Source organism: Helicoverpa armigera, chromosome 30, assembly GCF_030705265.1.
Source record: "Helicoverpa armigera isolate CAAS_96S chromosome 30, ASM3070526v1, whole genome shotgun sequence".
NCBI classification, from domain to species: Eukaryota; Metazoa; Arthropoda; class Insecta; order Lepidoptera; family Noctuidae; genus Helicoverpa; species Helicoverpa armigera.
In genome coordinates, this window is record NC_087149.1 from 4,015,761 (window position 1) to 4,042,927 (window position 27,167).

General features: G+C 38.7%; 4 protein-coding genes across 6 annotated transcripts; 2 read left to right on the forward strand and 2 right to left on the reverse strand.

Annotated features, from left to right (window-relative positions):
* The first annotated feature begins 322 nt into the window (after positions 1-322).
* Positions 323-2,585, forward strand: LOC110380818 (uncharacterized). The gene is made up of 3 exons (XM_021340935.3): positions 323-601; positions 1,520-1,641; positions 2,295-2,585. Exons 1-3 carry the CDS (start codon positions 542-544, stop codon positions 2,425-2,427), a joined length of 315 nt encoding a protein of 104 aa, XP_021196610.2. The 5' UTR covers positions 323-541; the 3' UTR covers positions 2,428-2,585.
* Positions 2,586-2,693: 108 nt separating this feature from the next.
* On the forward strand, positions 2,694-6,258 carry LOC110380820 (uncharacterized). The gene is made up of 3 exons (XM_021340939.3): positions 2,694-2,840; positions 4,788-4,874; positions 4,957-6,258. Exons 1-3 carry the CDS (start codon positions 2,828-2,830, stop codon positions 6,195-6,197), a joined length of 1,341 nt encoding a protein of 446 aa, XP_021196614.3. The 5' UTR covers positions 2,694-2,827; the 3' UTR covers positions 6,198-6,258.
* LOC126056149 (uncharacterized) lies at positions 4,265-10,436 on the reverse strand. The gene is made up of 4 exons (XM_064042996.1): positions 10,321-10,436; positions 7,920-8,035; positions 7,332-7,464; positions 4,265-4,469 (listed from the first exon to the last, which is right to left on the reverse strand). The coding sequence occupies exons 1-4, from the start codon at positions 10,338-10,340 to the stop codon at positions 4,289-4,291; spliced, it is 450 nt and encodes a 149-aa protein (XP_063899066.1). The 5' UTR covers positions 10,341-10,436; the 3' UTR covers positions 4,265-4,288.
* A 10,574-nt stretch (positions 10,437-21,010) lies between these two features.
* On the reverse strand, positions 21,011-26,945 carry LOC110380800 (uncharacterized). 3 transcript variants are annotated; one of them, XM_064042981.1, is made up of 6 exons: positions 26,909-26,933; positions 26,614-26,694; positions 25,977-26,185; positions 25,318-25,503; positions 23,790-23,961; positions 21,012-22,874 (listed from the first exon to the last, which is right to left on the reverse strand). In XM_064042981.1, the coding sequence occupies exons 2-6, from the start codon at positions 26,692-26,694 to the stop codon at positions 21,369-21,371; spliced, it is 2,154 nt and encodes a 717-aa protein (XP_063899051.1). In that variant the 5' UTR covers positions 26,909-26,933; the 3' UTR covers positions 21,012-21,368. The 3 variants fall into 3 exon arrangements, with proteins under 3 accessions (XP_063899052.1, XP_063899051.1, XP_063899050.1); XM_064042980.1 differs by having other exon boundaries at positions 21,013-22,874; positions 26,805-26,945; XM_064042982.1 differs by lacking the exons at positions 25,318-25,503; positions 25,977-26,185; positions 26,614-26,694; positions 26,909-26,933 and adding an exon at positions 24,703-24,966 and having other exon boundaries at positions 21,011-22,874.
* Positions 26,946-27,167: the final 222 nt, after the last annotated feature.

Here is a 27,167-nt window from a genome sequence, read left to right on the forward strand (position 1 = left end):
ATATTCATCATGTATGCCCAGCGTTTACCCAACTATGTTGTGGTCGGCTTCCAATCTAACCAGATGCAACTGAGTACCAGAGCGAGCAGTCAACGTAGCGACTGCCGATCTGACTTCCTCAATCCAGTGAACTGATAACTTAATTACCAAGAGATTTATTTTAGAAGATTTTGAGGCTCAGAATATTAAGAGATTCAGTGCTGATTTTATCGATGAAATAAACAGACAGTACTCAGAAATAAATGGTGGAAAAATACAGCATGAAATCCTCCTTGCAAACCCAAAAAACATCAACCATAAAAAAAGAAGAATTCATAAAAAGAACACGTCATTATCCATCAACAACCAACTGTCATTTCGGAAACGTAAAATTATGGGTATTTTTAAAACAAATAAATTCTAAGTGATATATTTTTAACTAGAACATTTTCGGCTACAACCCAACCTTTCGAGCCAGTGAAGTTTTTTCTCGACAGTATGCTTCAGGCCATGTAGTGTGGTTTCTTCGCAAAAACCTACGTAAACTCTGTAGGCAGCGGCAATGGAAACATTGATAGACTCAATAGTTGACTTCGTTCGGGTTAGACAGCTTAACATTGCGGTATGTCTAGCCTTGTCATGCCTTTTCCTCCTATCAGATTTCCCCATCGTGGAATTGGTGTTTCACCTCCTTGTACAACTGCTAATTTTGGTCATAGACTCTTACAGCCACCCCAAAGATGAAGACAAATTCAAACTGTATGAAAAATGATAACCTCCTTAGATCTCCTGAACAACTTGTGTGTGATAAAATTCTGAAATGATGACAGTAAAAATAGAAATCTTAAAACTACTTTGAATAGAGTCCTAAGATTGAGTAAAACCTCTTTCCAGATAGGGGAGACAAAAACCGTCCACACTGATAAATATAATCGTACTTTCTGACACGATTTTGGTCATAATGTAGTCAATATAGCTGTAATTGCTCCATAATGGATTCAATTAAATAATCGTCTAATAGCTTAGTTATTGCTTCGTTAATGGAGTCTTTTGTGTTCATGTAATTTAAACCTTTTCTAGGTTACCCATTATGTTAAAGTTTTCCATTAACTTTTTATAAAAAAGAGCGAGCAGTTTTTGTATTTTTGGCTGGCTTTCACCTGAATGCACTGTTCTTACTGTCTGATTAATAATATGTACACGTCGCCTCGTCGCCATCGTCGTCGCCACAGCCGAAAACGTCCACTGCTGGACAAAGGCCACTCCCACTCTGGGGGGCTTTGTCCAAACTCAATGCGCTGGGCATGCGTGTTGGTGAGCGGCGACTTTTCTATCTGCTATCCCGTTATTATTAAGGATTCAAAATGTAATCTGATTGGCTGTCTGACTCTTATTTATAACCATTTTGGATCTCAAAGCTCTTTCGTTTCAAGTCTTCTCAAACTCAAATTCACCTCTCCTTCAATTTTGCAACGGCCAGTCTCAAAGACTACCTACTGCCACCTTATTTGTTTCATGTATGCAACCTTTTTGGTTCCAGTTGGCTGCAGTGTTAACCCTGATATACTTAGTGTACCAATACTGGGGACTGTTGTTCAAAGGTCAGGAAGAGGAAGAGGATGAGTGCCATCACACGCCCAGACTATCGCGGTCTCGATCAAGGTAGGTACGGACGATTTTTGAGTTTGTTTGGTTCTTCCACATCTGGCGAATGCTCTGCGAATGCGCAGAGTTCGGCACTTTATGGCAGCTAACTTCTGACCATGGACGCGCATGTTGCCCATATTCTTTACGCACCAGTCACCGAGCTATGACGTTTAGGAAGAACTTAGTAGATCAGCGGATTAGCGAAGAGATGGGATGAATCGACTGCAGAGCACATATAGACCTCTTTTAATACGGAGGAGTTACCTTAATCACCACGATTGCTCAAAGAGATTACAGTCTTTTTAAATCCAGGTTTACTCAACAAGCAATCGTTTCATGTGACACACTGGTCCTCATGTGCACCCAGTCACACTGGAAGCTGACCTCAACATAGCTGGGGAAATTCTAGGATGCAGCTCAGTTCTAGTGTTTTCCCGGAGCGACTACCTGTGTGACCTCCTCATACCAGTTACCCGGGCAACCCAGTACTCCTGGGTATCCACCATTGTGTTTGAGTAGTAAAGTTCATCATCATCATCATCTCAGCCATAGGACGTCCACTGCTGAACATAGGCCTCCCCCTTAGATCTCCACAGATACCTGTTAGAGGCGACCTGCATCCAGCGTAGTAAAGTTGATCTTTAATAATTCTAAATATATTTCTCCAGGTCATGTTCCAGGTCAAGAACGCGGTCAGGCAACTACCATGAATACAAAACGAACGATTCGAAATACTGCCGGCGCGGTCGGAAAGCTCATCGAAGGTGTCCAGACTGTAGCCTTTGCAACTTTGACCAGTAGCCACTAGATGGCGGTGTTATCAATCAAGACGAAATTACAAATCTCGCGCATAGGTGGCGCTGTTTTAAAGATATAAATTCCTGTGGCTGTTCGCGTTTTTTTTATTTATATTTCTTTACTTTTCATTAAATAACTTGATATAAATAGTAATGATATTTTTTGTTTTAGTTTTTCTTCTTTTGTTTATATTTCATCCCCGACAGATGTCTACATCTGTCTGAGCTTGTGGGTACGAATGTATTCATTCATCAGCCCTATTAAATGGGGAGAGGGGACTAATATTCATTGATATAAGAAATGTAGATTTTGCACCCCGCATGCGCGTCAGTCTGCGGACCATCTGCGAACGCAACCCTTGCGAATCACTGTAAATCGTCGAACAACCATTTATTTTGGGACCATGGCATATAGAGGTAAATAAAACAATTCATTACTTAAATGCATGTTTAACATTTTATTATTTACAATATACACATAAATGTCCTATCATAAAAGTGTGGCTGCTCAAAAGTTAAAAACATTTCGGAATTCGTCGTGTCTGTGATTGTAATCCCGGCCCCAAAGGTTAGCGCCAAAATTGCACGTAAATCTAGACCCTGGGAATTCGGATCGATCGTGACGAACAACTCCCAACGTTGGCATTTTAAGCCCAATATTTATTTAAGTACTAATCCACACGACGGTGATGGCAGTCGGGGCGAACAATTATGGAGCCGGGGCCTAACGATTGTTTACAAAACAAAGGGGTGTTCAGAAACGTTGTCTTAACACATTCTGCTCGGAAAACAATATTGTGAAACGCCTTTCCAATAATTTCTGAGTCTGAAAGCGGATGAAAGCAAACTACCGATTTATATTGCATGTATATGCTCCGTTTTTTGTGACACATGCCACGATCTTACCCGAAGTAAATAAAGGAGATGGCCAAAAAAACACCCAGAGTCGACAGGAACTTCATATGTATGATTGGATTCAGTATAATTTGTGGATTTTAAAAAGTATTTCAAATCATCTAAAAACCATGGGGTTCTCTTTTTACAACGTTTTTTCGATCAAGATTTTAGTTCACAAAAAAGTTTACTTTTACTGTTTGATGTTCATTAGAAGTTGAATGCAGGCTCGTGATTGGACCGTTTTGCATTGCTAAGTCATTTGTTATATTTGACAATGTCACATGGCGCGATTTTCAAAGACAATTTCTGAAAAAAACGTTTCATAGCCAGTTGTGAAGGTTGCATGTAACTGCGAAACCTCTCCAAGTAGGTAAGGTCGGTGCTTAATCGTATCTGGAGTGGTTACATACAAGACCTTTTAATCACTAGGCCAACTCGGAAACCATGGAGTTATTACTATTGGCTTGTAAAATATTAGTTTACTTTGCTTTTTTATGTTCCTTGATGTTAATAATCTTTAAAATAAACATTAATTCAACATAACCTATTTTAACTATATTATGAAATAGCTCCTATACCCCATGGATTTCAGGCTGGATTTTTTGGCACCATCAAAGGTCTATCATAAGGAACCTATTGGTAACCATTTCATTGCTGTCGAATCTGGGTTTTTTTTCTATGAAAATTTGGCCATCTCCTTTTGATACACTTTCCTGCCTGATAAGGAACATTTTATTTAACTAATTTTTGTAGTTTCCTAGGGAGTGAACTTCGTAAATACAACTAGTCTAAGGCCGCCTTTACACTTTAAGTTTTAATCAAGTGGCTTCAATACGTAGGTAATTAACTTATGATTTTACAAATTAAAAAAATCCCCTAGCAATTTCTTTGAACTTTTTACGACTTACGGAAGTTCCGTTTTTTTACGGAGTCAACTTGCAAGTTTAAAGGCGGGGTTACAATATGATCTAATCATCATCTTCAACAAAGTTATCATAAGGATCCGCGCTGGAGCTATCGACATCTTGTGATGATGTTGATGATGATGATGATGATGTTACTGTAGGTTTAGCTGTTACTTTAGTACTGTTGGCTGGTAATGGTATCGCCAAGATGTACTTTTGAGGGCAGCATACATGCTTGCATGTCCTGAAAAAATACAGTTGTCGTTAGCATCTTTTACAAAAATTATGGCTCCAATGTTCATAAACGCTTTCAAGATCTATCTGTCTCCAAAGGGCTTTAATTAAATTAGCGAATTTACTTATAATCATTAAGGATTCCTTTTTATTGTGATCTCTTTTACGCTTATTGGGGTCAACTCTTAATTTCCGAACGTAACATATAATATCAAATCCGCAGGTACTGTCATTACTGTCAATGTCAAATAGAAAATTTGAAAATTGCATTTTGTTTGCGTTCGTACATGTGAGTTATTTTATTTCAAAAGGTTTCTTTTAATTTAAGGTTTTATTATGGAGGAAGATAATTCGAACAGTGTGGAAGCTGTGGAGTACATTGATAGTCAGGACGAGGACCCAGATGGTGATGAAAGTACGTATTTATTTGAAGAAACGATGTAAACTTTTTTTGTTTACGAACTTTTCTACAATATGTAAACTTTTTTGAATTGCAGAACGGCCAATAATGCTTCTACTAAGACGTTTAATAAGAAATAAGCAGAACACAGTTATGACGAACGCACAAATCATAGATATATTACAGAGCGAGTTTAATATTTGTGTGAATTCTAGCCACGAGCTCGAAGTCGACATATACATCAAAATAATTAAAAAATACTTGAAAGATTGGCCGCAATGGGAGGAGTTGGAACGCATATCAACGAAACTCAGCTTAATTAAAGATTTTGAAGCTGTCTCTAAAGTTTTAAACCATAAATATAAAAACTTAAAGGAGTATTTAGGCGTTATGCTCGAAGCGGCAAAACCTTTAGCACAGGAAGCAGTAAGGAATATAAATTCAAATTCTAACCAGCCAGAGACATCAAAAGTTGACGAAAGCATTGAAACAAATGACGTTATCATGGAGATCCAATGTACACGAGAACAGTTGAACAACCTCTTTTTCAGAAAACCTCGTTTAGATCTTAACAATACAGTTTTTAACATGACCGAAATCACCCCTTCTCGGATTAATTTAAGGAACCTTACATTTGACGAGATTCTTAACGGCTGTTGGGTGAAAATTATTATAATGCTGCCACATTTTTCTTTTGTTCGTGAATTATCGTACAAACTTAGCCATGTGCTAATAAATAAAGCACGAAAAGACCGTACTACAACTGATGTAAGTTTCTCTAGAGATTTCGAAGTGAATTGCGGTAACAAATCGAAAAATCAAAGAATTTGTAGCAGGAATTCTTTCCTGCAGCAATTCTCTACAATCTTACAAGAAAGTGCAAAACGGTACCCAGAAATGTACGATTTCATCCGATCAATCGTCGAACTAATAAAAAACGAACTTGATGTTATTGACCCGTTAACAGTACCAGCCAGTTACAGGAGACATGCAAATAAGTACAATTACGTACGGTACTTGTACACGGATAATAATCAGAATTCGGACCCACGGTACGATTTACAACTAGAAGAAACTATTACACCGATGTACATGTACATTATTGATAAAGTTCAGAAGTCTGATGGTATTATACCGCTAGTTTGGGAATGGTTGAAAACGGAGTGTATGGTTTGTAAGATTAAGATTACGGGAACTAAGTCGACGTCTTGGAAAGAAGCATGGGAGTCACATTTTAGTGAAAAGCATAGCAATGAAACTGATTGGCAGTGTGCTCATTGTAAACGGTTGTTCAGTATCTCGTTTTTAGCCAAAAATAAGTGGTACCATGAGTGTTAAAGTTATTAATATTGGATTTGTTATAAAAACTCATCGACTTATACTTCGTTTCTATAACCGATAAATAATTTTTGCTCACAGAAAGTAATTTTTAATGTTACCTCTATGAGGCTTATGTTACGGGAACAAGCAAATTGAATTGCTTCTCTTTATAGAAACCAGGCTTTAGATACATTGACATCATCATCATCATCAGCCTATCGCAGTCCACTGCTGGACATAGGCCTCTCCATGTGCACGATTTAGATTCATTGACATACATATTTTTATTCTTATTATATGTATTTGACTAACAATTCAATTATGTGTTAGGGAAGTATCCAAAACTATACTTATTCCACCTTATTATAAAACAGAGTTTTAAAAAGTACCCGGCTTTGTATTAAGTTTTTTACCTAGTACTTACTGGTACTCTTTTAAACCACGGGTTGTAATAAGATGGTAAATGCTTATTTAAGAACTCAGCAATATAAAAAAGTATTTTAGACAAACTTGAGAGAGATTTGAGACACAGTAAAATAGATGTGACATTGTAAATAATCTTTATTTTTGTTATTATAAGTAATACTTACAGTATGATGAAGACTTATGTAAAATAATGAAGATTTTAATTAATAGACATTTAATAAAATTTTGTATAAAATATTATTTGTTTATTTTGCGTATGGCATCGAAGAACCATATCATATTTTAGGTATTAACGCAGCAACTTATTTTTAACCGAATCCCCAAAAAGGAACAGGATATTTTTAGGGTTCCGCACCCAAAGGGTAAAACGGGACCCTATTGTTTTCGCTCTTTTGTCCGTCCGTCCGTTAAGGCTTTATCTCATAAACCGTGATAGTTAGAGAGTTGAAATTTTCAAAGATGATGTATTTCTGTTGCCGCTATAACAACAAATACTGAAGACTAGAATAAAATAAATATTTTGGGGGGCTCCCATACAACAAACATGATTTTTTTTCCCATTTTTGCTCGATATCGATAGCGGCAGCAGGTAGATGCGGTTTTATAAATAATGGTATCTACGGAACCTTTCGTGCGCGAGTCCGACTCGCACTCAACCGGATTTTTTTATATATTTTAACTGAATGCTTATTGTAAAAAAGTTGTTTATCTACTCTCGATACTCACGTGCGATACCCCGGAGGTCCATAGAGAGTCAGGTCAATATGAGCTGTGCTGAAATTGCAGTATTGTCGAGGAACACAGCAGCCCAACTTCTTTCTACCGTTCAAACAGATTCGCGTCCTTGTTATATTGTGCACTGAAATAGATTAAATAAGTATATTTAGTTAATCTATACTATAATAATATTTAAAAGAGGAAAACTTTGTTTGTAATGCATAAACTTAAAAAATACTGGACCGATTTAAAAAAAAATCTTTCTACATTAGAAAGCTACATTATCTGCGACTAACATAGGCTATATTTTATCCCGGTACGGGCAGTAATTCCCACGGGACGAGGGGAAATCGCTTGAAAATGGTTAGATATAATTACACAACTAGCTTCTGCCAGCGGTTTCACCCGCATCCTGTGGAAACCTCTGCACGAACCCGGATAAAAAGAAGCCTTCTTCGATAAATGGGCTATCTAGCACTGAAATAATTTTTCAAATCTGTCCAGCAGTTCCTGAGATTAGCGCGTTCAAGCAAAGAAACAAACTCTTCAGCTTTAAGTAGGTATAATTTAAGTGTAAAAGTGTAGATAGGTACTTACCAACTGTATCATTTTTGTATTGGGGATGGTCTTCTAGGGGGCATTTGTAGGAATTTAGGTCAATAGCTGCCTCGTTTGGTAGCATGATGTAGAGCAGTGACAAAATCGCCAACCCACTGTAAAAGAAAAAAAAATATCTTATATTTTAATCATTTTATTTCAAGAATCTGTTCACAAATAGTCCAAACTCAAGGTTTGACAAAGAGCAATGGAACGTAGCCTTTTAGGTATTACACGGACGGATTGCATACGGAATACCGTAATACGTTCCAGAACAGGAGTGTCTGATGTAGGCTGAAAGGCGGCAACATTGAAATGGAACTGGGCCGGACACGTTAGCCGTATGCATCCGGAAAGATGGGCCACTATTGTCACCCAGTGGACACCAAAGGGCCCCGATTCTCCTAATTTTACTTAAGCGACATACGATTCACGTTCGACTCGATTCGACTGAGATCCAATCCCGACTCGATTACGATTAAAGCGTATGTGGCATTCCATTATTTTTTCTTTGAAATAAACGTTTTTATCCTTTTCTGTCATTCAATAATGAATCATTTTGTCTGCAAATGACTTACGATTGCAAAATGATTGTACAGCAAACTACCGTATAGACCAAAATCACCAAAATAGCAGACCAATCGCACACCAATCAAATGTCAATCGAATACGATTGGTCTTTTATTAGTAGCAGAATACCCGATATGGTTAAAACTGCTATTGCGATCATATTGCGATTCGATTTCTATTCGATTTTGACATTATTAACTTAGGAGAATCGGGCCCCAGGAAGGACACCGCAAGCGGGGTAGGCCCCGGAAGAGACGGCGTGACGAGACTGGTGGACTCGGTCGAAAGATGGGGAAGTGTGGAAACGAGATGGGGAGGCCTTTGTCCAGCAGTGGGACATTATAGGCTAGTAATAAATAAATAAATTTCAAGAATTGTTACACACACCAAGACTCATATATTATGAACACTAATTAAGTAATATGTTGTTGAGTATAATTATAATTTAATAAAAAGCTCTTGTTAAACTCTCCAACTTCTTTAAGCTGTGCCCTATAGGGTCCATATTATTTCTAGACTGTAAAATGTAGGTACCACCTGTATCTATAACATAGGTATGGAATGCTAAGTAAGTATTGAGTTAAATACCTAGATCTAACAAAAAAATATTAATTATAATAACAGTCGGAAAATGGCATTAAAAACTATTATTTTACTACTAACTAGGAAACTACTTACCGCATCCGGATATACAGTAGCCTACCTACACAAGCTTGGTTTTATTACTGCCGCGTTTCATCAAATATATCCACTAGGTAGGTACTTTTTTCGTGAAAGTAGTACAAACAAACATACGGTAAAAGATAGTTTATTTTGTGAAAACACGGGTCTATGTTTACAAAACAAAGCTATTGTTACAAAAAGACAAACAACACGTATTGTTACATAACGTCTTTAAATAATACAATTAAAATAATTCAAATTGCAATTATGATGATGATAATTATCGGCGACGGCGCGGCGGCTGTTCTCAAGTACGGAGATCAGCCAATTCCGCAGGACATATTATAGTACACGAGCATTTGCGCATACACAGGTGCACTCCCTATTCCTTCACTCTCATAGCCCGATGGGACGGCAATCCGACACGACCGGAGAGAGATCAGGCGCGGCACGGGTGGTGTATCGATCACCAACTTCAAGGCTCCGTGTTTAAAAAAGTTTCTGAAACCCACCAAGCCCGTATTTCGGCCCGACCCAGAAAACGAACCCGAGACTTCGTGCACAGCCACGCTTGCGACAGCTAGACCAACGAGACAGTTAACTGCCAGAGGCGCTTGCTAAAACACAGCTTATGATGCCACCCGGAGATAGAGCAGCTACCCAACATTGAGAGCATTTTTCAAATAGGTTCAGTTTTTTTGGAGCCTTTGCAAACAAACAAAATACTTCCCCATATTAGTAACAGAAAATAATACAATTTAAAGACTTCTCAAAAAGGACGAGGTTCACAATTTGTCGGGGCTTTGTTTTTCTGATTCCTAGGTACTCAAAGACACCTGGATCACAGTTAGCAACATTTTATATAAATTAACATTAATATAGGCTTCTAAAAACACTAAAAAGCAAAAAAAAAATACTATTATTTAGGTGCATCGGCCTGGAAGTCGGTGGCGAAATAACCATAGCTGCCTCCACTAGACATTGACTTCTAAAACACTAAAAATAGTTTATTTTTACTTCTTAGTGTGTTTTAGAAGTTGTAAAGTACTGGTACTTAGCTATATCCGGTTAGACTGGAAGCCGACCCCAACATAGTTGGGAAAAGGGCTCGGAGGATGGGATGAGAGTGATTTTAGAAGTTAATTTTTAGTAAAAAAACTAAACTTACAAGATTCTCGAGACGTCCATATTGTGAACACAATAGAGCAAACTAATCTATACAAACATTAAGAGCCGATATCTATTGCATCAATTAAATTACAATTTATTAAATGACATCAGACGGAAGACGAAAACTGCGTAAGACCGTGTTTTGTTTTGTTAAAGCATTTTTGAATAGGGATATTTTCTTACATGTGTAGATTATACATAGATAGGTTTTGTATACAAATATTTTAAAAAGGAAAACTTTGTTTGTTTGTTTCTAATGGATAAAGTCAGAAACTACTAGACCGATTTTTAAAAAAATTCAGGCTATAGGTACCTATTTAATCCCGGTACGGTCAGTACTTTATCAGTTGTGTTAACACTCATACTAACACAAGTTAATTAATAACTTACCATGAGGATAACCGACCGTGTGTGACAAGGTGTCCCGAGATAATTTAATTTATAATACCTACAGACAAATTATTATTATTCATTCATTACAATTTTATATGCGTTACATTTTAACGTCAAATTATTGAACAAAATCAAAGGATCAAATGAAATCAAAGGAGGAAAAAGAGCAAACTAACACAAGTTAGTATTTATAAATTAGTATCATTAATTTAATTTATTTGTGTGTGTGTCGATACTCTTGCGCCATCACACCTTAAAAGTTCTGCGTGCTGTGCTGCTGCTGCCGCTGCGGCTGCAAAGAACCTCAAGCGGCGGAAATATAGTGGCCTTGTTGGAAACTACATTTTCGAACCGTTTTTGGTTGAAACCCTCGGGTCGTGGGGTCCGAAGGCCCACATTCTATTTACAGATCTCTCTAGGCGGCTGGTTGACGCTTCTCGTGACCAGAAGGCTGGCTATTACCTCGGACAAAGGATCAGCATGGCGATCCAACGAGGTAATGCTGCCAGCCTTTTGGGCACGCTCCCAGTTGACAGCGATGGGGACGAATTTTTTGACGCTTTTTAGTTGTTTGTTTTACTAGGATAGTTTTTGATATTTATTGTAAATAATTGTAGATAGATTATTTATTTTATTTAAAATACTTAGTAAGTGTAGATAATATGTGTAGTGTTCGCCCTACCTGTGTCTCTGTAATTACCATCCGATAATTAGGATATCGGCTCGCTTGCCCACATAACGTCTTACTCCCGTGCCACACACTCTCCCGGTTTCCCGCCAACTGGCCATAGAGTATAGTGTGCACTCTCCGCGTCTATGCGACAACGAGACGACAGATATCGGTGATAATACAGTACACTACATCCCTTCCTTTGTTTAGTAAAAAAAAATTAAACTCCGTCACTTTGCCGACATCAATAACCAGTCTGGTGATCAGTCGATGGACACCGATATCCCGCCTGTTAGTCCATGTGGAATCAAACAGTCTCAAATATTGCTGCACGTTCAGCCAACGAGCACTCATCTTGCTTGGTCCGATTCAAACAGTTTATTATCGAAATCATCTACTTATATATCTAGGCAATGACATATTCAGGTAGGTATCTCATGCTCGAAACAATTACGAACACTTGAGATCCACTAGCGGCAAAATCAAAATGAATATAAAAATAGATAAAACCAAACTGTACCTGCCTATTAATGGAATATAATAAATCTTCATACTCCCAGTGGTTTCCTCACATTTTACTCTAGCTACCTACTCCTTTCCCTTTTCCTTCAAATGACCAAGTATTGCCTTTGCCCTTGTCGGGCTTTGACTGAATAATTTTACTTCACTTACTTGAAAAACAGTTTCAGAATGCATTGTCCCAATGTAAGAATTTTATTTCTAGCTTCAGAGTTAAAACAATAATGATGAAATGAAGTTTTTCCTGATGCTTCGTACTTGCGATTAAAGCCCCGTAATGACTTTTACGTGCATTTTACTAGCGTAGCGTTTGCTAGTGTTTTATAAACAACCGGACAACTTTGAAATGTCACTACAGTCGAATCGTTTTACACTGACGATTTATGGAAATTATTAACTTTACCTTTTACTCACACATTACCTTACCATTACCACTTTCAATAACCTTACCAACAAGTTACCGCCGCGCCGTTTAAAGCAAACCTTTGAGTGTTACTCAAGGACTCCACGACAGTGGAACGTGACTTTCAAGTCCATGCCAGGCCCTGCCATTTTATACTTGCACACAACATATACGAATCCTCGCGAACCTTGCTGTTCGCACCTCGTAAAGCTGTACAAGACTTGCACACAACATATACGAATCCTCGCGAACCTTGCTGTTCACACCTCGTAAAGCTGTACAAGACTTGCACACAACATATACGAATCCTCGCGAACCTTGCAGGTCGCACCTCGTAAAGCTGTACAAGACTTGCACACAACATATACGAATCCTCGCGAACCTTGCAGGTCGCACCTCGTAAAGCTGTACAAGACTTGCACACAACATATACGAATCCTCGCGAACCTTGCAGGTCGCACCTCGTAAAGCTGTACAAGACTTGCACACAACATATACGAATCCTCGCGAACCTTGCAGGTCGCACCTCGTAAAGCTGTACAAGTTCTCGCCTCTCAGGCATATAGGTCTATAGGTACATATGATAGTTCTACTATCTAATACTTTCGCGCAACCTTACGATTTCTCACGGACCTTACTGTTAGCAACAGTGGAACGTGCCTCGCAAAGCTTTACGAATATAAATATAATAGTTCTACTATTTAATACTTTCGCGCAACTTTACGATTTCTCACGGACCTTACTGTTAGCAACAGTGGAACGTGCCTCGCAAAGCTTTACGAATACAAATATAATAGTTCTACTATTTAGTACTGCCGTACGATCTCTAGTTTTTCAAACATGTACATAAATACATAGTAATTATGATCACACAAACGTACGTACCCGGTTGACTTCCGCAGTGGGCTCGTGAACTAGCAGATTTCTGCCAGTACCTACACACACATAATGACTAAAAGTAGAATTTAATTTAATATTTCAGAAGTTTTTTTTTATTGATAACAACATAACACAATCATTTATACGGTTGTACCTAAGTGGTAAATTGTGTCTACAAATGAAATACCTTTGTATTTCCAATCTGCTTTTCAACGTGTCTAGGTGCCAGTATACCTATTATACAATGTTTAAAACTTAAACGGTCGAAACGCAGCTCTCCTGACGGAAAAGATATCTCGTTTACTCATGTTGTATCGTTAACTATTCTAAAAATTGTACTACTAGGGGAATTACATTTAATCTCGATGACAACAGAGCACTAACAGTTTAGTGCACTACTAATGTGTTAAGTAAAGGTAGGTATTCCTATTAGACTCGGAACCCACCTACCTAGCAATCATGTTTACATAGTTACAGATCGGTTGGACCAGCCACCGTTCACATCTAATTTGACACCCCATTGCAAAATTATTTAAATTATTACAAATGAAATTAATAGCAAATGCTTAAAGCATAATATGAATCAAACTCAACTAATTTTGGTAACAGTTTCCTTTTATTAATTGAGAGTGGAATATTTCAAAGCTTAATTCCTTATCTCAGCATTGCAACAAGTAATCCGGTTTTCAACCGTATGGATCAGCGCTGGCACTTGCATGCTTCTGCAGATACACTCTCTAAAAGAATTCTGATATACCTACGCTTCGAGCGTTCTACATCAATGAGTGTCCAGGGGCGCAATTCTACAAATTTAACTTTAGTGCTATGTGTACGTTACGATTATAACGTAGGCACCTATAAAGCCGTTGCTTTATAGTTACGTTTAACTTATCAGCTTTTTAGGATTTTAGTTAACAACTACGCACTGACCTCTATATTTATACACTGGACAGGCTGCTGTCAACGTGCTTTTGTGCCCGTTTGATAATCGCCATTTTGGCGCTGTTAGACGTAGCGAGTGTCCGTGGTACTAAAATTATTTTACAGTGAACCAATGAACAAACACTTCTCTCACAGCCATTTGAAATTATACGTCAAAATTAGTTCTGTGGACACTCGCTTAGACGATATTGGCGCTTCAAATGGGCACAAAAAAATTGCTGTCAAACGTACGGAACAGCCTGTCCAGTGGTATATATAGAGGTCAGTGCAACTACGTCGTGCAACGAAACGCGCTTTGACAGATGTCATCAGCTTTGTAATCTGTAGCTGTGACATTCAGTGAAACTACAAAACACAAACAAACACCTTAACATAGAATAGAATCCATCAATAGAGACTCTCAACTACTGTTCCTCCTCCTTTCATCAAAGTGAACAGCAACTCACAAACAGCGCTCCCGTCGATGCACAATTCCCCCTGTAGAAACGATCGCCGACCCCTCTACAACGTCCGTCCACCTATAGATTGGCCGCAGGATTCCCAATTCATGCGCCCAGCAACGCCGAATAGAAACCTAGAACCTATGAAGTAGGTACCTACTTAGTGAACAACCAAGCGCCGCAGATAAAATGCAGGTGCCACAGGACCCAGGCAGCTTGGTGCCGCTGCTTTGAAAATTTCAAAAACTGTTCGGTCAGCAGGCATCTCCAGGTTTCACAAGTGGGTGGCAAAGCAACAACAACAATCAGTATGCCAAGAACATTTGTAGCCAACAACTGAGAAGGCTACACATTGTACCTACTTCAAAAGATAGATGTATTAATCTCAAATCAATAAATGGATTCTATTTCATGTCTTGGTTATGTTATTCTCCCAACAACTTTCTAAGTAAGTTTATTTAGTTTACACTTATAATTCTTGTTGGGCACTGCAATACTGTAAAGTATAATTTACAAATAAATAGCAATATTACAATGAGGGCTACTCTGTTAAACTGCACCAATGTCAGTCAATCGTGATACCAATTAAAATCCACTCAAGCCTGAATCTTGAAGGTTATATTTTAGAAGCACAAGCAATCACCAAATTATGAAATCTAAATCATTAGACAGTACCCAGAGTAAGTATCTATATTGAAACTCCTTCCATGTTTCATTCTTATAAGATTTTGTCACAGATGTGAAACCCCAGTTAGGTAAATAAAGCAGCATTGTCCCAACAAATCTTAATGGGAATTAATTAAAGTACAAAAATGCTCCATTGCTTAGTTCCTTAAACTTTTGGTCTAAGAGTTTCATATTCACCTAAAATACTCAAATTAGGATCATGAGTTAGGATGTTTACCAAAGATTCTATCTATTGAATACCAAAAGTTTTGATCCACATTTTCCATCTAATATTGCTGTTTGGTACTGTTTTCCTGTTCTGCATCTTCTGAGATATCTCTGTTGTAACATAACAACCTCTTTAATACTGCAAAACAAACTAAATTAAAAGGATTAGAATTATATTCAGGGTGACTGAGCAACCGTTATAATTAACATTAACTAGATAGGCAACCCACTGGAAGCGGGTTGGAATGTTGTACATATGTGCATACATACCAGTATAGCTGGGTAAGTACTTCAACATACATAGTCCAACTTACAATGGTCCTTCAATGTGCTATTTGTTTAACTAAATACCTAGCACATGTTTGTCATTTATAGAACAGTTGACTAAAGGTACAAAACCACCAGTTTGTTCTTGTAATATCCACTATATTGTAAGCAAGTCTCTTGAAGTAAGTTGGTACCAGAACAATGTAGCAAGTAAGTAGTTAACTAGACTCTGGGAGGGAAGCTAGTTTTGGAAGCTTATATTATCCAAACCACCAGCACAGAAAATCTGAAATTAATCAAGATTTAAAGAAGGTACTCGTCCAGATTAACTTACAAATACTTAAAATTACTCAATTCAAAACAGATTATTTAGTAGAAATAACAACTTAATTATTGTAGTAGGGAGTTGCTTACAAACTCAAGGTACTTATAATATTATGTACTCAGTTCACCAAATATTTCACTATATTACAAGTTACAAATTAATTTGAAACTTTCAGTCATAATTGCATTCCCAGTTATTATTTCTTTTGCTTTATATAACTTGGTTTGTTTAATTTATTAACTTCTTAAAATAGTTTGTGTAATAATTTTCTCTTATAACTTCCTAGTTCAACTTGCATTGTATAACTTTCTCAAAGTCAACCCAAAAAATATTGTAAACATTTCTTTTTCATGTTATTATCGTATGTATCAATACATACAAATTGTAACACCTATTATGTTTTTAAAAAGAGTAACCATGGAGTTTCTTGCCCGTTCCTCTCCATAGGAAGCTACTTTTGGAATGGGCAACTAGAAGCAAACTTGTTTATAATTTTGACGTTCATAAGTGCTTGTAAAGGCCTACATGAAATAAATGATTTGATTTGATTTGATTACTTTTCACACTTTTATAGTCAATGGGAACCAAAGATTATTTACTTTATGATAGGAACTAGGAACACAATGTAATTTATCTTTCATAAAGGAAATTACTCCCACGACAGATGTTTGGCTGTATGCTGTAATCATAGCCATCATGTAGCATCACAGCATTAAAACGATTTACTGATTCGCACCAATCTTAAAACAAATGAATGTTCTATGTTCAATTGGTGAAAAATACATGAATTTCATACGCAATGTGATATTATGATACAGGCTTTCTGGAAAACCCTTATGTGATGAATATACAGTACAATTACTAACGTACAACTTACTTATATGCTTCAAAGAACACACAATTAAACTTTCCAAGTAAAACCTAGACATGAGCACTGGTGTGAGATTCTTTAGTCTCATACAATAATTTATAGTCGAGTCGGTGACTGGATACCATACTAGCATCCTTACTAGAAACTTTAACTTGCACGTTCTTTGGACAGACGGCCAATTTGTTCAGATTTCGGCTGTTTAGGGGGACTTCTAATCCGCAAACTGAACTTACCATACCTGCCCCTTCCTTTCTTTTCAATTCAAAAGAAATAATGTTCGCTACTTACAGACACGCCGCCAATATCATATTTTCACTCGTCGCCAAATGTAGTGTTCGCCCTACCTGTGTCTCTGTAATTACCATCCGATAATTAGGATATCGGCTCGCTTGCCCACATAACGTCTTACTCCCGTGCCACACACTCTCCCGGTTTCCCGCCAACTGGCCATAGAGTATAGTGTGCACTCTCCGCGTCTATGCGACAACGAGACGACAGATATCGGTGATAATACAGTACACTACAATATGTATTGTATTGAAATATTATCAATTTATTCCCAATAGACAAAGATCTACTTCTACCTCTGTCACAATAAAACCTCCTGAGATTTGATTAAGACTAGTTTCTGCCATCGGATTTGTATAATGTACCTACGCCCAATGGGAACTACCTACTCCGCTTAACCAGATAAAGTACTTAGCCAGTATTACCATTCTATCACTGAAACATATTTTTCTATCGGTCTAGTAGTTTCTGAGGTTAGCGCTTGCTAATCTTTGTATAGACTACTAGCTGCTTTCCTACAGTTTCAGTGGCCTCCCATGTGATGCAAACGGGTAAAATATAGCTTACTTTACTCGGGGATAATGTAGCTTCCTAACAGTAATAATTTTTCAAATCGGTTCAGTAGTTTTCGAGCCTACAAAAAAAAAATGTTTACCTACCTAATCCTTATAATACGATTTGTAGTGTAAAGCATTTGTTCATTCACATTAGTGAATCCAAAGTAACATTTGAATAGGGCTGGAAGTCACTATTGAGTCCCGTACTCACGAGCCCGATCGCATCGACTCGTAGGTTCACATACTAATGTGTGGCGCGCGCTCGTTCTGTGCGGGCGCGGGCGACGCTTGATAAGCCTGTGATGTCATGCGCCTCGTTCCGGGGCGTGTGACTCACTCGACACACTGACGTTTCATAAGCTTAGCTTTTTCAGGGCGATAAAATGGAACATTGCAATCCTGCGCATATTAGTACAAACGCGGTTTACCTACTTTTTACATATTACATGAACGGCAACATTTATCATCGATTGGGGAAATTGTATCCACCTATTCTCAACTATGTATTTGATGGAGACTCATGCCTGATGCTCACTCGCTGCCGATGCACGGTTCGTATCACGGTGTAGTGGCTTGGATAGTTGGGTTGGGACGCTCTGTGGACAGGACGTCCCGCCGACGACGATGACGCGATGCACCATTCGTTATCCTCATCGCGTTTGATCCATCGAAGCGCGAGCGCCAGCATGAACACACATCATTCATCCACCGTTCGAGCGAAATGCCACGGAACATTAGAGACTGGCTGTGACCACCTGCGTCGAATGCTATGCGACGTTAAATATTCGACGTGCGATGAAAAATACCAAAATTATTGAAACAAGTCTCGAAACAAATTAGAGCAATGGGTATCCTATATAAAAGACAAACTATCCAACATGAATATTATGACCCACTGCTACTACCAATGTTCATCGTTCTTGGCCCGCATATGTCGGCTAGCGTACAAGACATGGTGTCGGTACCGCGCTACAGCCGCGGTGCCAGACCCGAACGTCTTCTATATCGACGACTACGGCTCGCTGTTCCCGAACTACGAGCCAAGATTCGTTCACGAGGACACGAATGCCTTCTATATCGAAGACTATCTGTTGCTATACCCGAACTACGTGGCAGGATCACGAGCTGTTGAACGTGTGATAACTGTGCGCACATCTAACGGGGAACACAGATCATGAGCACTGTCTATTGATGAATAAGACTGGCGTGCGTATCCACCGATTCGCGTCGGTGGAGACTCATACCCTTAGGTTGCACCCGATTATCACCAAGGCATACTCCTGTGCAGCGCCTGCCACTCAGTGAAAAATCTTTATTTTGATTCGACTCAAAGCTTTTGTCATTCTAACGATGGCAAAAATTATAATATATAAGGGAGAAATAGAATCATGGATTCGTTGCGAGAATTTTTCAGCGCATTCGTTGCCAGCGTGTGTCGCCTGGCTTGTAGAATGTTTTTACACAAGGACACGAGCGCCTTCTACATCGGAGACTATCGATGCATACGATCGACATATGCGCGCCAAGAACGATGTAAGCCGTTGTTGAACGTCGTACATAAAATTCATCATAATAGTTCTCTTTTATATAGGATTCCCATTGCTTCAAGTGTCGTGTTATGTTCATTTTGTTTGGTATTTTTCATTGTTTGTAGCACGACGACATCTAACGTCGCATAGCGTTAGGCGCACGCGGACACAGTCCGTCTGTATATTTCGTGATCGACCATTACAGGTTTCTACAGTTTAGGAATGATGGAGAAAAGATGTGTGATCATATGATGGCGTTCGCTCTTCGATCGAGCAAGTTTGATGAGGATAACGTGCATCATCGCCGGCATTCGGCGGTGTCCGCGCACGCAGACTTGAAAACTGCCAGTACAGGCAGGACCACGAGCTGTTGACCTGTGACAATCACAGGGGAAGTCTCCACCGACGAATCGGTGGATACGCTCGCCAGTCTTATTCATTAATAGACTGTGCTCATGATCTCTGTTTCCCGTTAGAAGTGCGCACAGTTGTCACACGTTCAACTCTCAAGCTCGTGATCCTGCCACGCAGTTCGGGAGCAGCGAGCGAGGTATCAGCCGGTGGCGGTGGCGGGGGAGGGGTATGGACACATGCGCGGACTTGTGTCGCTTGTGAGCTCGGCACATAGTTCGGTAACTGCAAGCGGTAGTCTTCGATGTAGAAGGCGTTCGGGTCTGGCACCGCGGCTGTCTCGTGCGCTAGTCGACAGGAACAGTGGTAGTCGCAGTGGGTCTTCGTATTCATATTTAATAGTTACTCTTTTATATAGGAGCTCCATGCCTCGATTCAATTTTTTGGTATTTGTCATCGTTATCGGCACGATTATAAGCGGTCGATAGAGTTCGACCACGCGGACGTACGAGTCGACTGCATGTTCCGTGGTCGACGCACACGATATTGCAGACAGACAAGTAGAACAGCCACACAGCGGGTACTCCACACAAGTCTGTCCCGTGGACCGGCAATGATATGGGACTTCATCGTCAACATATTTCTAATTGTGAAAACGACAAATGATGTTCGTGTAATATTTATTTAGCAAGCGACGCTCAAGCAATTCACGTTTGGTTGGATCGTTTTATCTTACTGGAGAAACTTCACAACTTCCTGTGGAATTCAGGATAAACGATTAGCATTACGTCACACGTACTATTTTCATTATGTACTTAAATTTAAATTTATTTATAAATTGTATCGTTTTCACTTCGACCCCTGTGTGCAGCGTCGACACATCGCGTGACGTCACCTGCTTATCGCATGTCGGTAGCGAGCGCGGGCCGCACATTAGTATGTGAAACTACGAGTCGACGGCATCGGTGTCTTGCGAACGGAAGAAAACAGAAGTGGTCTGTCAAACATAAAATTATATAAAAAAGTGTTTAGGATATGAATAAAGAATGCTCTTAATTGATTTATTTTGTTATTTTATTTTTTGTTAGATGGCCAATAGAACACCTAGGGTCGACCGAAACTTCATATACGTATGTATGATTGGATTCAGTATAATGTGAGGATTTAAAAAAAATATCTGATATCACCTAAAAACCATGGGGTTCTTTCTCTATTTAATATGTTTTCTCTTTATAATTATTAGTATGGACATTCTAGGTTTTTACTTTCTAAACAAGAAAACACAGCTTAAAAAGCAAATTATATGTAATCATTAATTACAAATTATTATACATATTACAATTATTAATATACAAAATTAGATGACTCGATTACCTTGATCACAGATCTTAAAAAATACAATTATTAACATTTTTAAATGCGACAAATTATAATTATTAATTAATTGATTTCAAATTAAAGTTATTAAAATATTATTAATCGAATATGTAGGTAAATATGAAACGAGACGGTACAATTGCATCTCCCGGATATAAGTAGCCTATTATGTGTTTCTGATGCAAAAGCCTTTTTATAGCCAAGTTTCATCTAAATCCGTTCTGCCGTTTGCGCGTGAAGAAATTACAAACATACACACTTTCGCCTATATAACACAACACATTAAGTTGATGATGATGATTTTAGGAACCATAACGGCACCATTTTTATTAAATGACTTTTTAGGCATCTTCATCATTACCACTGTCCGTTGAAACTTCGCCATCGCCAATAAAAATTTCCTCATCCGCAATATATTTGGGAACACTCTTATTAACTTGCAACACTGAAGCCATAGCCAATCCCGTGCCGAAACTATACTCCATGGGCTTCAAACTCTCGTCTACATTGTCTGTGGTACGAACCGGTCTATGGTTTGGATGATTCTTTTTTCTGACAGCTCGATGGCGACGGACATCATTCAATAGAGCCTTTTGACGATCTTTTTTGTAATTTTCAAAATCGCTTTCTGAAGATGACGGCGTCAATTCGAGATCTTTTTTCGAAAATCGGATTTCGTTTGCAAAATCTTGAGTTTTTTTGTTGGTTGTACTCGGTTCGGGGTCACTTAGACCTTCTGAAAGTCCGCTAGAGTCAGAATATTCTTTCTTAGTGAGTTTACACCATTTAGTTATGTAGTAATCTTTAAGAAAACTTATCGATAATAATTTGCTTTTTACATTAAGTTTTGCATTCGCTTCATAAAGAACATCACTTATATCAGCCTCGTTGGTATATTTTGATAATTTCAACTTGTATCTCTTATTTTTAGTTCTTAATTTTTTAGTATTGTTGTGCAAAAGCTTCTTTTTAGGCATTTTTAGTTTCAATTTCTTTATATAACCTTTTCTTTCGATAAACTCATCAAGGTTTATTTGTCGAGGGAATTCAGGTATATCTTTTAATTCTGGCATTGTTTTAGCTAGAGCTTGCCTTTCTCTCTCTCTCATAACATCCTCTCTTTTGCCCAATTTCCTTTTTAATTCTGACAAAACTATTTTATTCGCATCTTTTTCTTTTTTACCAGGTGCTGTAGTAAGGTCGTCTGCTGGCTGTATAGAACTATCATCATCATCAGTTTTGACGAAATAAAAAACTTCATCTTTACTCTCTGGTACTCTGTCTTCGATTTTCAAAATGTCCACATTCTCAACCATAACCTCTTTATCTTCATACTGGACATTTTCAACGTTCTTATTTTGAATTTTTTTCAACCGTAGCTGCGAACTTTGAACTGTCTTCAAGCATTTAGTCAGACCATCTATAATGTCATCTAAATCTCGATTCAAAACTTCCAAATCGATTTCCTGTTTATTCATAGCACAAGAATCGAGAAACACGTCCAAACTATTCGATTTGTTCAACGCTAATTTCAATTCGAGACACGATTTTGCAACCCCAGTATGAATTTCAGAGTAAATCCAATTATCATTGAACGCTGTACCTAACTTTTTCGTATCGAGATCCTTATTACTGGAGTTTTTGAGTAATCGATACATACGTTCTAAAGCTTCATAGTTATTTTGAAATTCTTCTGTTATATGAGGAATAATGGTTTTGTGGAGCCAGTGGATTCTTTCGTTGTGATTTTTGTAAACCCTTTGGGCTTGTATGGGCGGCACAAAATGGGCCATAGCTATGTGTTTTAGTAGTGTTGATTGAACTACTAGGAAGGCGTGGTGTATTTTCTGAAAAAGAGAAAGAAAATGTGGTTTTAGAGACTGAAATATTGGATCTGTTTTTGGGAGACGGCAGAATTTATGTAAAAGGCTGCTACTTGGGGCATATTGTAAACGAGAACTTAACTGATGATCTAGACGTAGAAAGGGAGCGCAGGGGGCTTGCGATTCGCTGCAATATGCTGGCTCGCAGGTTTGCCAGATGTTCTAAAGCAGTCAAGATAACATTGTTTAGGGCATTCTGCCAATCTTTTTATACCTGCAGCCTGTGGGCCAGCTGCACGCAGAGGATCATCAGTGCCCTGAGAGTACAGTACAACAATGCCTTCAGGTTGTTGATGGGCCTACCTCGTTATTGTAGTGCGTCAGCGATGTTTGCAGAATCGCAAGTCGATGGTTATCACGCAATAATTAGGAAAAGAGCTGCATCGCTGATGAGGAGGGTAAGAGATAGTTCTAACAGCTACCTGAAGGTCATTGCTGAACACTTTGATAGTCCAATATGGAGGCATTGGACTTTTCTTCATAATAAAATAAATTGATTGTTATAGTCATATTACTAACATAGTTCCTAAGTATCTCTTCATTGTACTACTAACATTCTATGGACAATTAGTCTGAAATAAATTATTATTATACAAGAATTGGGGTAACAAATTATAAATGCGAAAGTGACTCTGCCTGTTTGTCTGTCTTTCACGAAAAAACTATTGCACCGATTTTAATGGAACTTGTTACACAGATAGCCGAGTTTGAGTATGAACATGAATTACTTTTGCTGTTTTGAACCAAGTTTCAGTTAATTATTATCTTAGGTACTATTCCAAGTCAGAGGCTGTTAAGATTTGGAGAACCTCTGACACTAGGGCTTGTTAGGAGATTAAATTTGCAGAACACTAGATAAGGAGGAAAATTTTATCTCACCATAAGATTATCACTAGTCCGAGCTTCCAGCGCCTCCCATGCGACGTCAGCCGCCAGCCAGGGCGCGTTAGCCAGCAGCGCGGAGGAGGTACGCGAGAGCAACACAGCGAGCTCGCTCTGCTGCCGACACAGCAGTGTGTGTGTCCACTCTATTACTGATGTTAGCGACCCGCTGAAATATATCAAAATTATTTTTTCCAGTCATTGAATGTAAATTTTGAGAGGTAGGAAACTTTTTTAGTGTTGCCTTACAAGGAGCGACTGCCTATCTGATATCCTCAACCCAGTAACATGAGAGACCTATTACTCCTTGGTAAGACGGATGCAGCTGAGTACCAATGTTTAGCAAGGAGCGACTGCCTATCAGACCTCCTCACCTCAACCTACCTCAAGTTACACGGGCAACGACTTACTGGCTTCTGACTACCTGTAATGACTGCCAAGGATGTTCATTGACAGAATGACACGTTACTTTAGACAGAATAAATGATTAAAATTGCTCACATCTGCGCATGTAGCGCGGCATACTCCTTGAGACTGGCTGGCAGGCTTGTCAGACTGGTGTCAGACCCTTGTCAGACTAGAGTCAGACTGGTGACAGACTTTTGTCAGACCAATGTCAGACCCTTGTCAGACTAGTGTCATACCCTAGTCAGACTAGTGTCATACCCTAGTCAGACTAGTGTCAGACTTTGGTCAAACTACTGTCAGACTTTGGTCAGACTAGTGTCAGACTTATATCAGACTGCTGTGAGGCTAAAGTCAGACTAGCGTCAGACTGATGTCAGACTGGTATTAGAGTGCTGTGAGACTAGTCAGACTAGTGTCAGACTCTTGTCAGACTAGGGCCAGACCCTTGTCAGACTGGCGTCAGACTTGAATGGCTTCCTATACTACAGTATACTCACATCACATCTGAGCATGTAGCGCGGCATACTCCTTGAGACAGGCTGCCGTCCGCCTGGCCAGCGCGAGGTACTCCCTCATCACTGACAGCAGCGCGCCCAGAGAGCCCCGGCAGCGGCTGCGATGCGCATACCGACAGTGTATACTCATAGTAGTCAGCAGCTGCCGAGCCTTGAACCAACTATGTTGGACGTAGCTACAAGGAGCGACTGTCTATCTGACCTCCTCAACCCAGTACCCGTTGGTAAGACTAGTGACGGACCCTTGTCAGACTGGTGTCAGACCCTTGTCAGACTAGAGTCAGACTGGTGACAGACTTTTGTCAGACCAATGTCAGACCCTTGTCAGACTAGTGTCATACCCTAGTCAGACTAGTGTCATACCCTAGTCAGACTAGTGTCAGACTTTGGTCAAACTACTGTCAGACTTTGGTCAGACTAGTGTCAGACTTATATCAGACTGCTGTGAGGCTAAAGTCAGACTAGCGTCAGACTGATGTCAGACTGGTATTAGAGTGCTGTGAGACTAGTCAGACTAGTGTCAGACTCTTGTCAGACTAGGGCCAGACCCTTGTCAGACTGGCGTCAGACTTGAATGGCTTCCTATACTACAGTATACTTACATCTGAGCATGTAGAGCAGCATACTCCTTGAGACAGGCTGCCGTCCGCCTGGCCAGCGCGAGGTACTCCCTCATTACTGACAGCAGCGCGCCCAGAGAGCCCCGGCAGCGGCTGCGATGAGCATACCGACAGACGATGGGGAGAGACGCGTAGACTGATAAGTTGAGGAGTGATGAGCGGGTGAAACTGGAATGGGAGAATAAACATCGATTAATTTATTGTTGGGTATTGGGTAGGCCCATTTTCACAAATAACATAAAATGACAGTTCTTTGTAAAACTGTTTTCTTTGAAAATTCATAGGAACCAGTTGTCTTAACATAACTTAGTTTTATGTTGACAGTGAACTTTGCCCTAAGTTATGGCTAACAAATAAATAAACTGCCTAATAGGGTACTGTATGAATTTGAATGTTGAAATTGCATGGAAATATATTGCTGTTTTAAAACATATACCTTTTGATTGGTGAAAACCTAAATAATTTAAATCATTCTAGCTAGATCACAATAACCTTTCTTTGTGAGCTAGAAAATAGACAGCTACACTACGTTATTCATAACATTATAGATGGAAGAACAAGATTTTTATGGCCACACAATGGAAAACCAAATTGTTTAGCATACTACTACCATTTAATTATTATAAACATTAAATACATACCTTCTAGGAGGAAACAACAGCACAGCAACAGCAACGCCCACCGCAGAAGCCACTCGCTCGCCCCTCGTCATCCATCCATTCTTGCCGCCACCCGCATACTTCCACATCTCCTCGGGCGCTGGAGACTCTTGCTCCACATCTATGCTGTCTTCTCGGAAGAGGAGCCCACTTTCTAGTATTAGGATTATGTTTTCTCGGCTGTATAGAAGCTGTAATGTGAAATAAATTGTGTCATTTTCGGTAACGAATATGTTTTTCACAATTTATTGGGATTTTGTCCGACAATGTACCATTTTATAGCATTATTTTAGTAATTTTAGTATAAAGAGTATCAATAAATAAATAAATATTGAAAGAATTTCTGAAAATATTTACGTATTGATGTAAAGACCCATTGCTAACCTCCTAATTATTTTAAGTAGACATAAAAGAACACTGTAATACTTTGTGAGGAAACCAAAAATAGCACTGTGCTCACCCAGGCAGCTAATTATTGGGAAAAATTCTTAGTAATCCTATTGAAATTTGTAATTATGTATTTAATATGACAGTACAGAAATTCGAGTCAGTTTTTTAAGTCCTGTCTAGATTTTTTATACTTAAATACGTAACCAAATGAGGATGAATAGAAACTTACCACATTAGGCCTGAATTTCACAGCAAACCATCTTCGTGAAAACAGGGGCGGTGTAAAATCTTGTTTCGTAAATAATGCCATCTGAAAATAAGCAGTTGAAGCCCTGTTTTTATAAAAAATCGCGAGAAAAATCACTCAGATATGCACCGGTGAAAGGTTTGGCTATTTTTAGGTAAAAACTGTTATATTACCACTTAATCTAAGCCGTATGCTAAAAATATCAAACTAATATTATATTATTATTATTTCACTTGTTAATTGTAATTATATAATCATTATTTAATTGTATTTTTACATTTTCTGAGAATCACACAAATTCTTCTCATATTATGACATTTTTGTTCTGTTTGTAAAGATGGCTTCCGTTGCAAACTAGATATATTTTCAGGTACTAAAATTAAGAAGTCGAATTATTAATCTTGATTCTTTGTTTAAAATAGCAGTATCAAATTAATTTTGGAACTAAAATAGTTTTTATTTTGTAATTCCAGCAGAAATCACTGACGAAGTGTAAATAAAACGAGCTCCACAAATGCTTCATTGTGACATTTGAC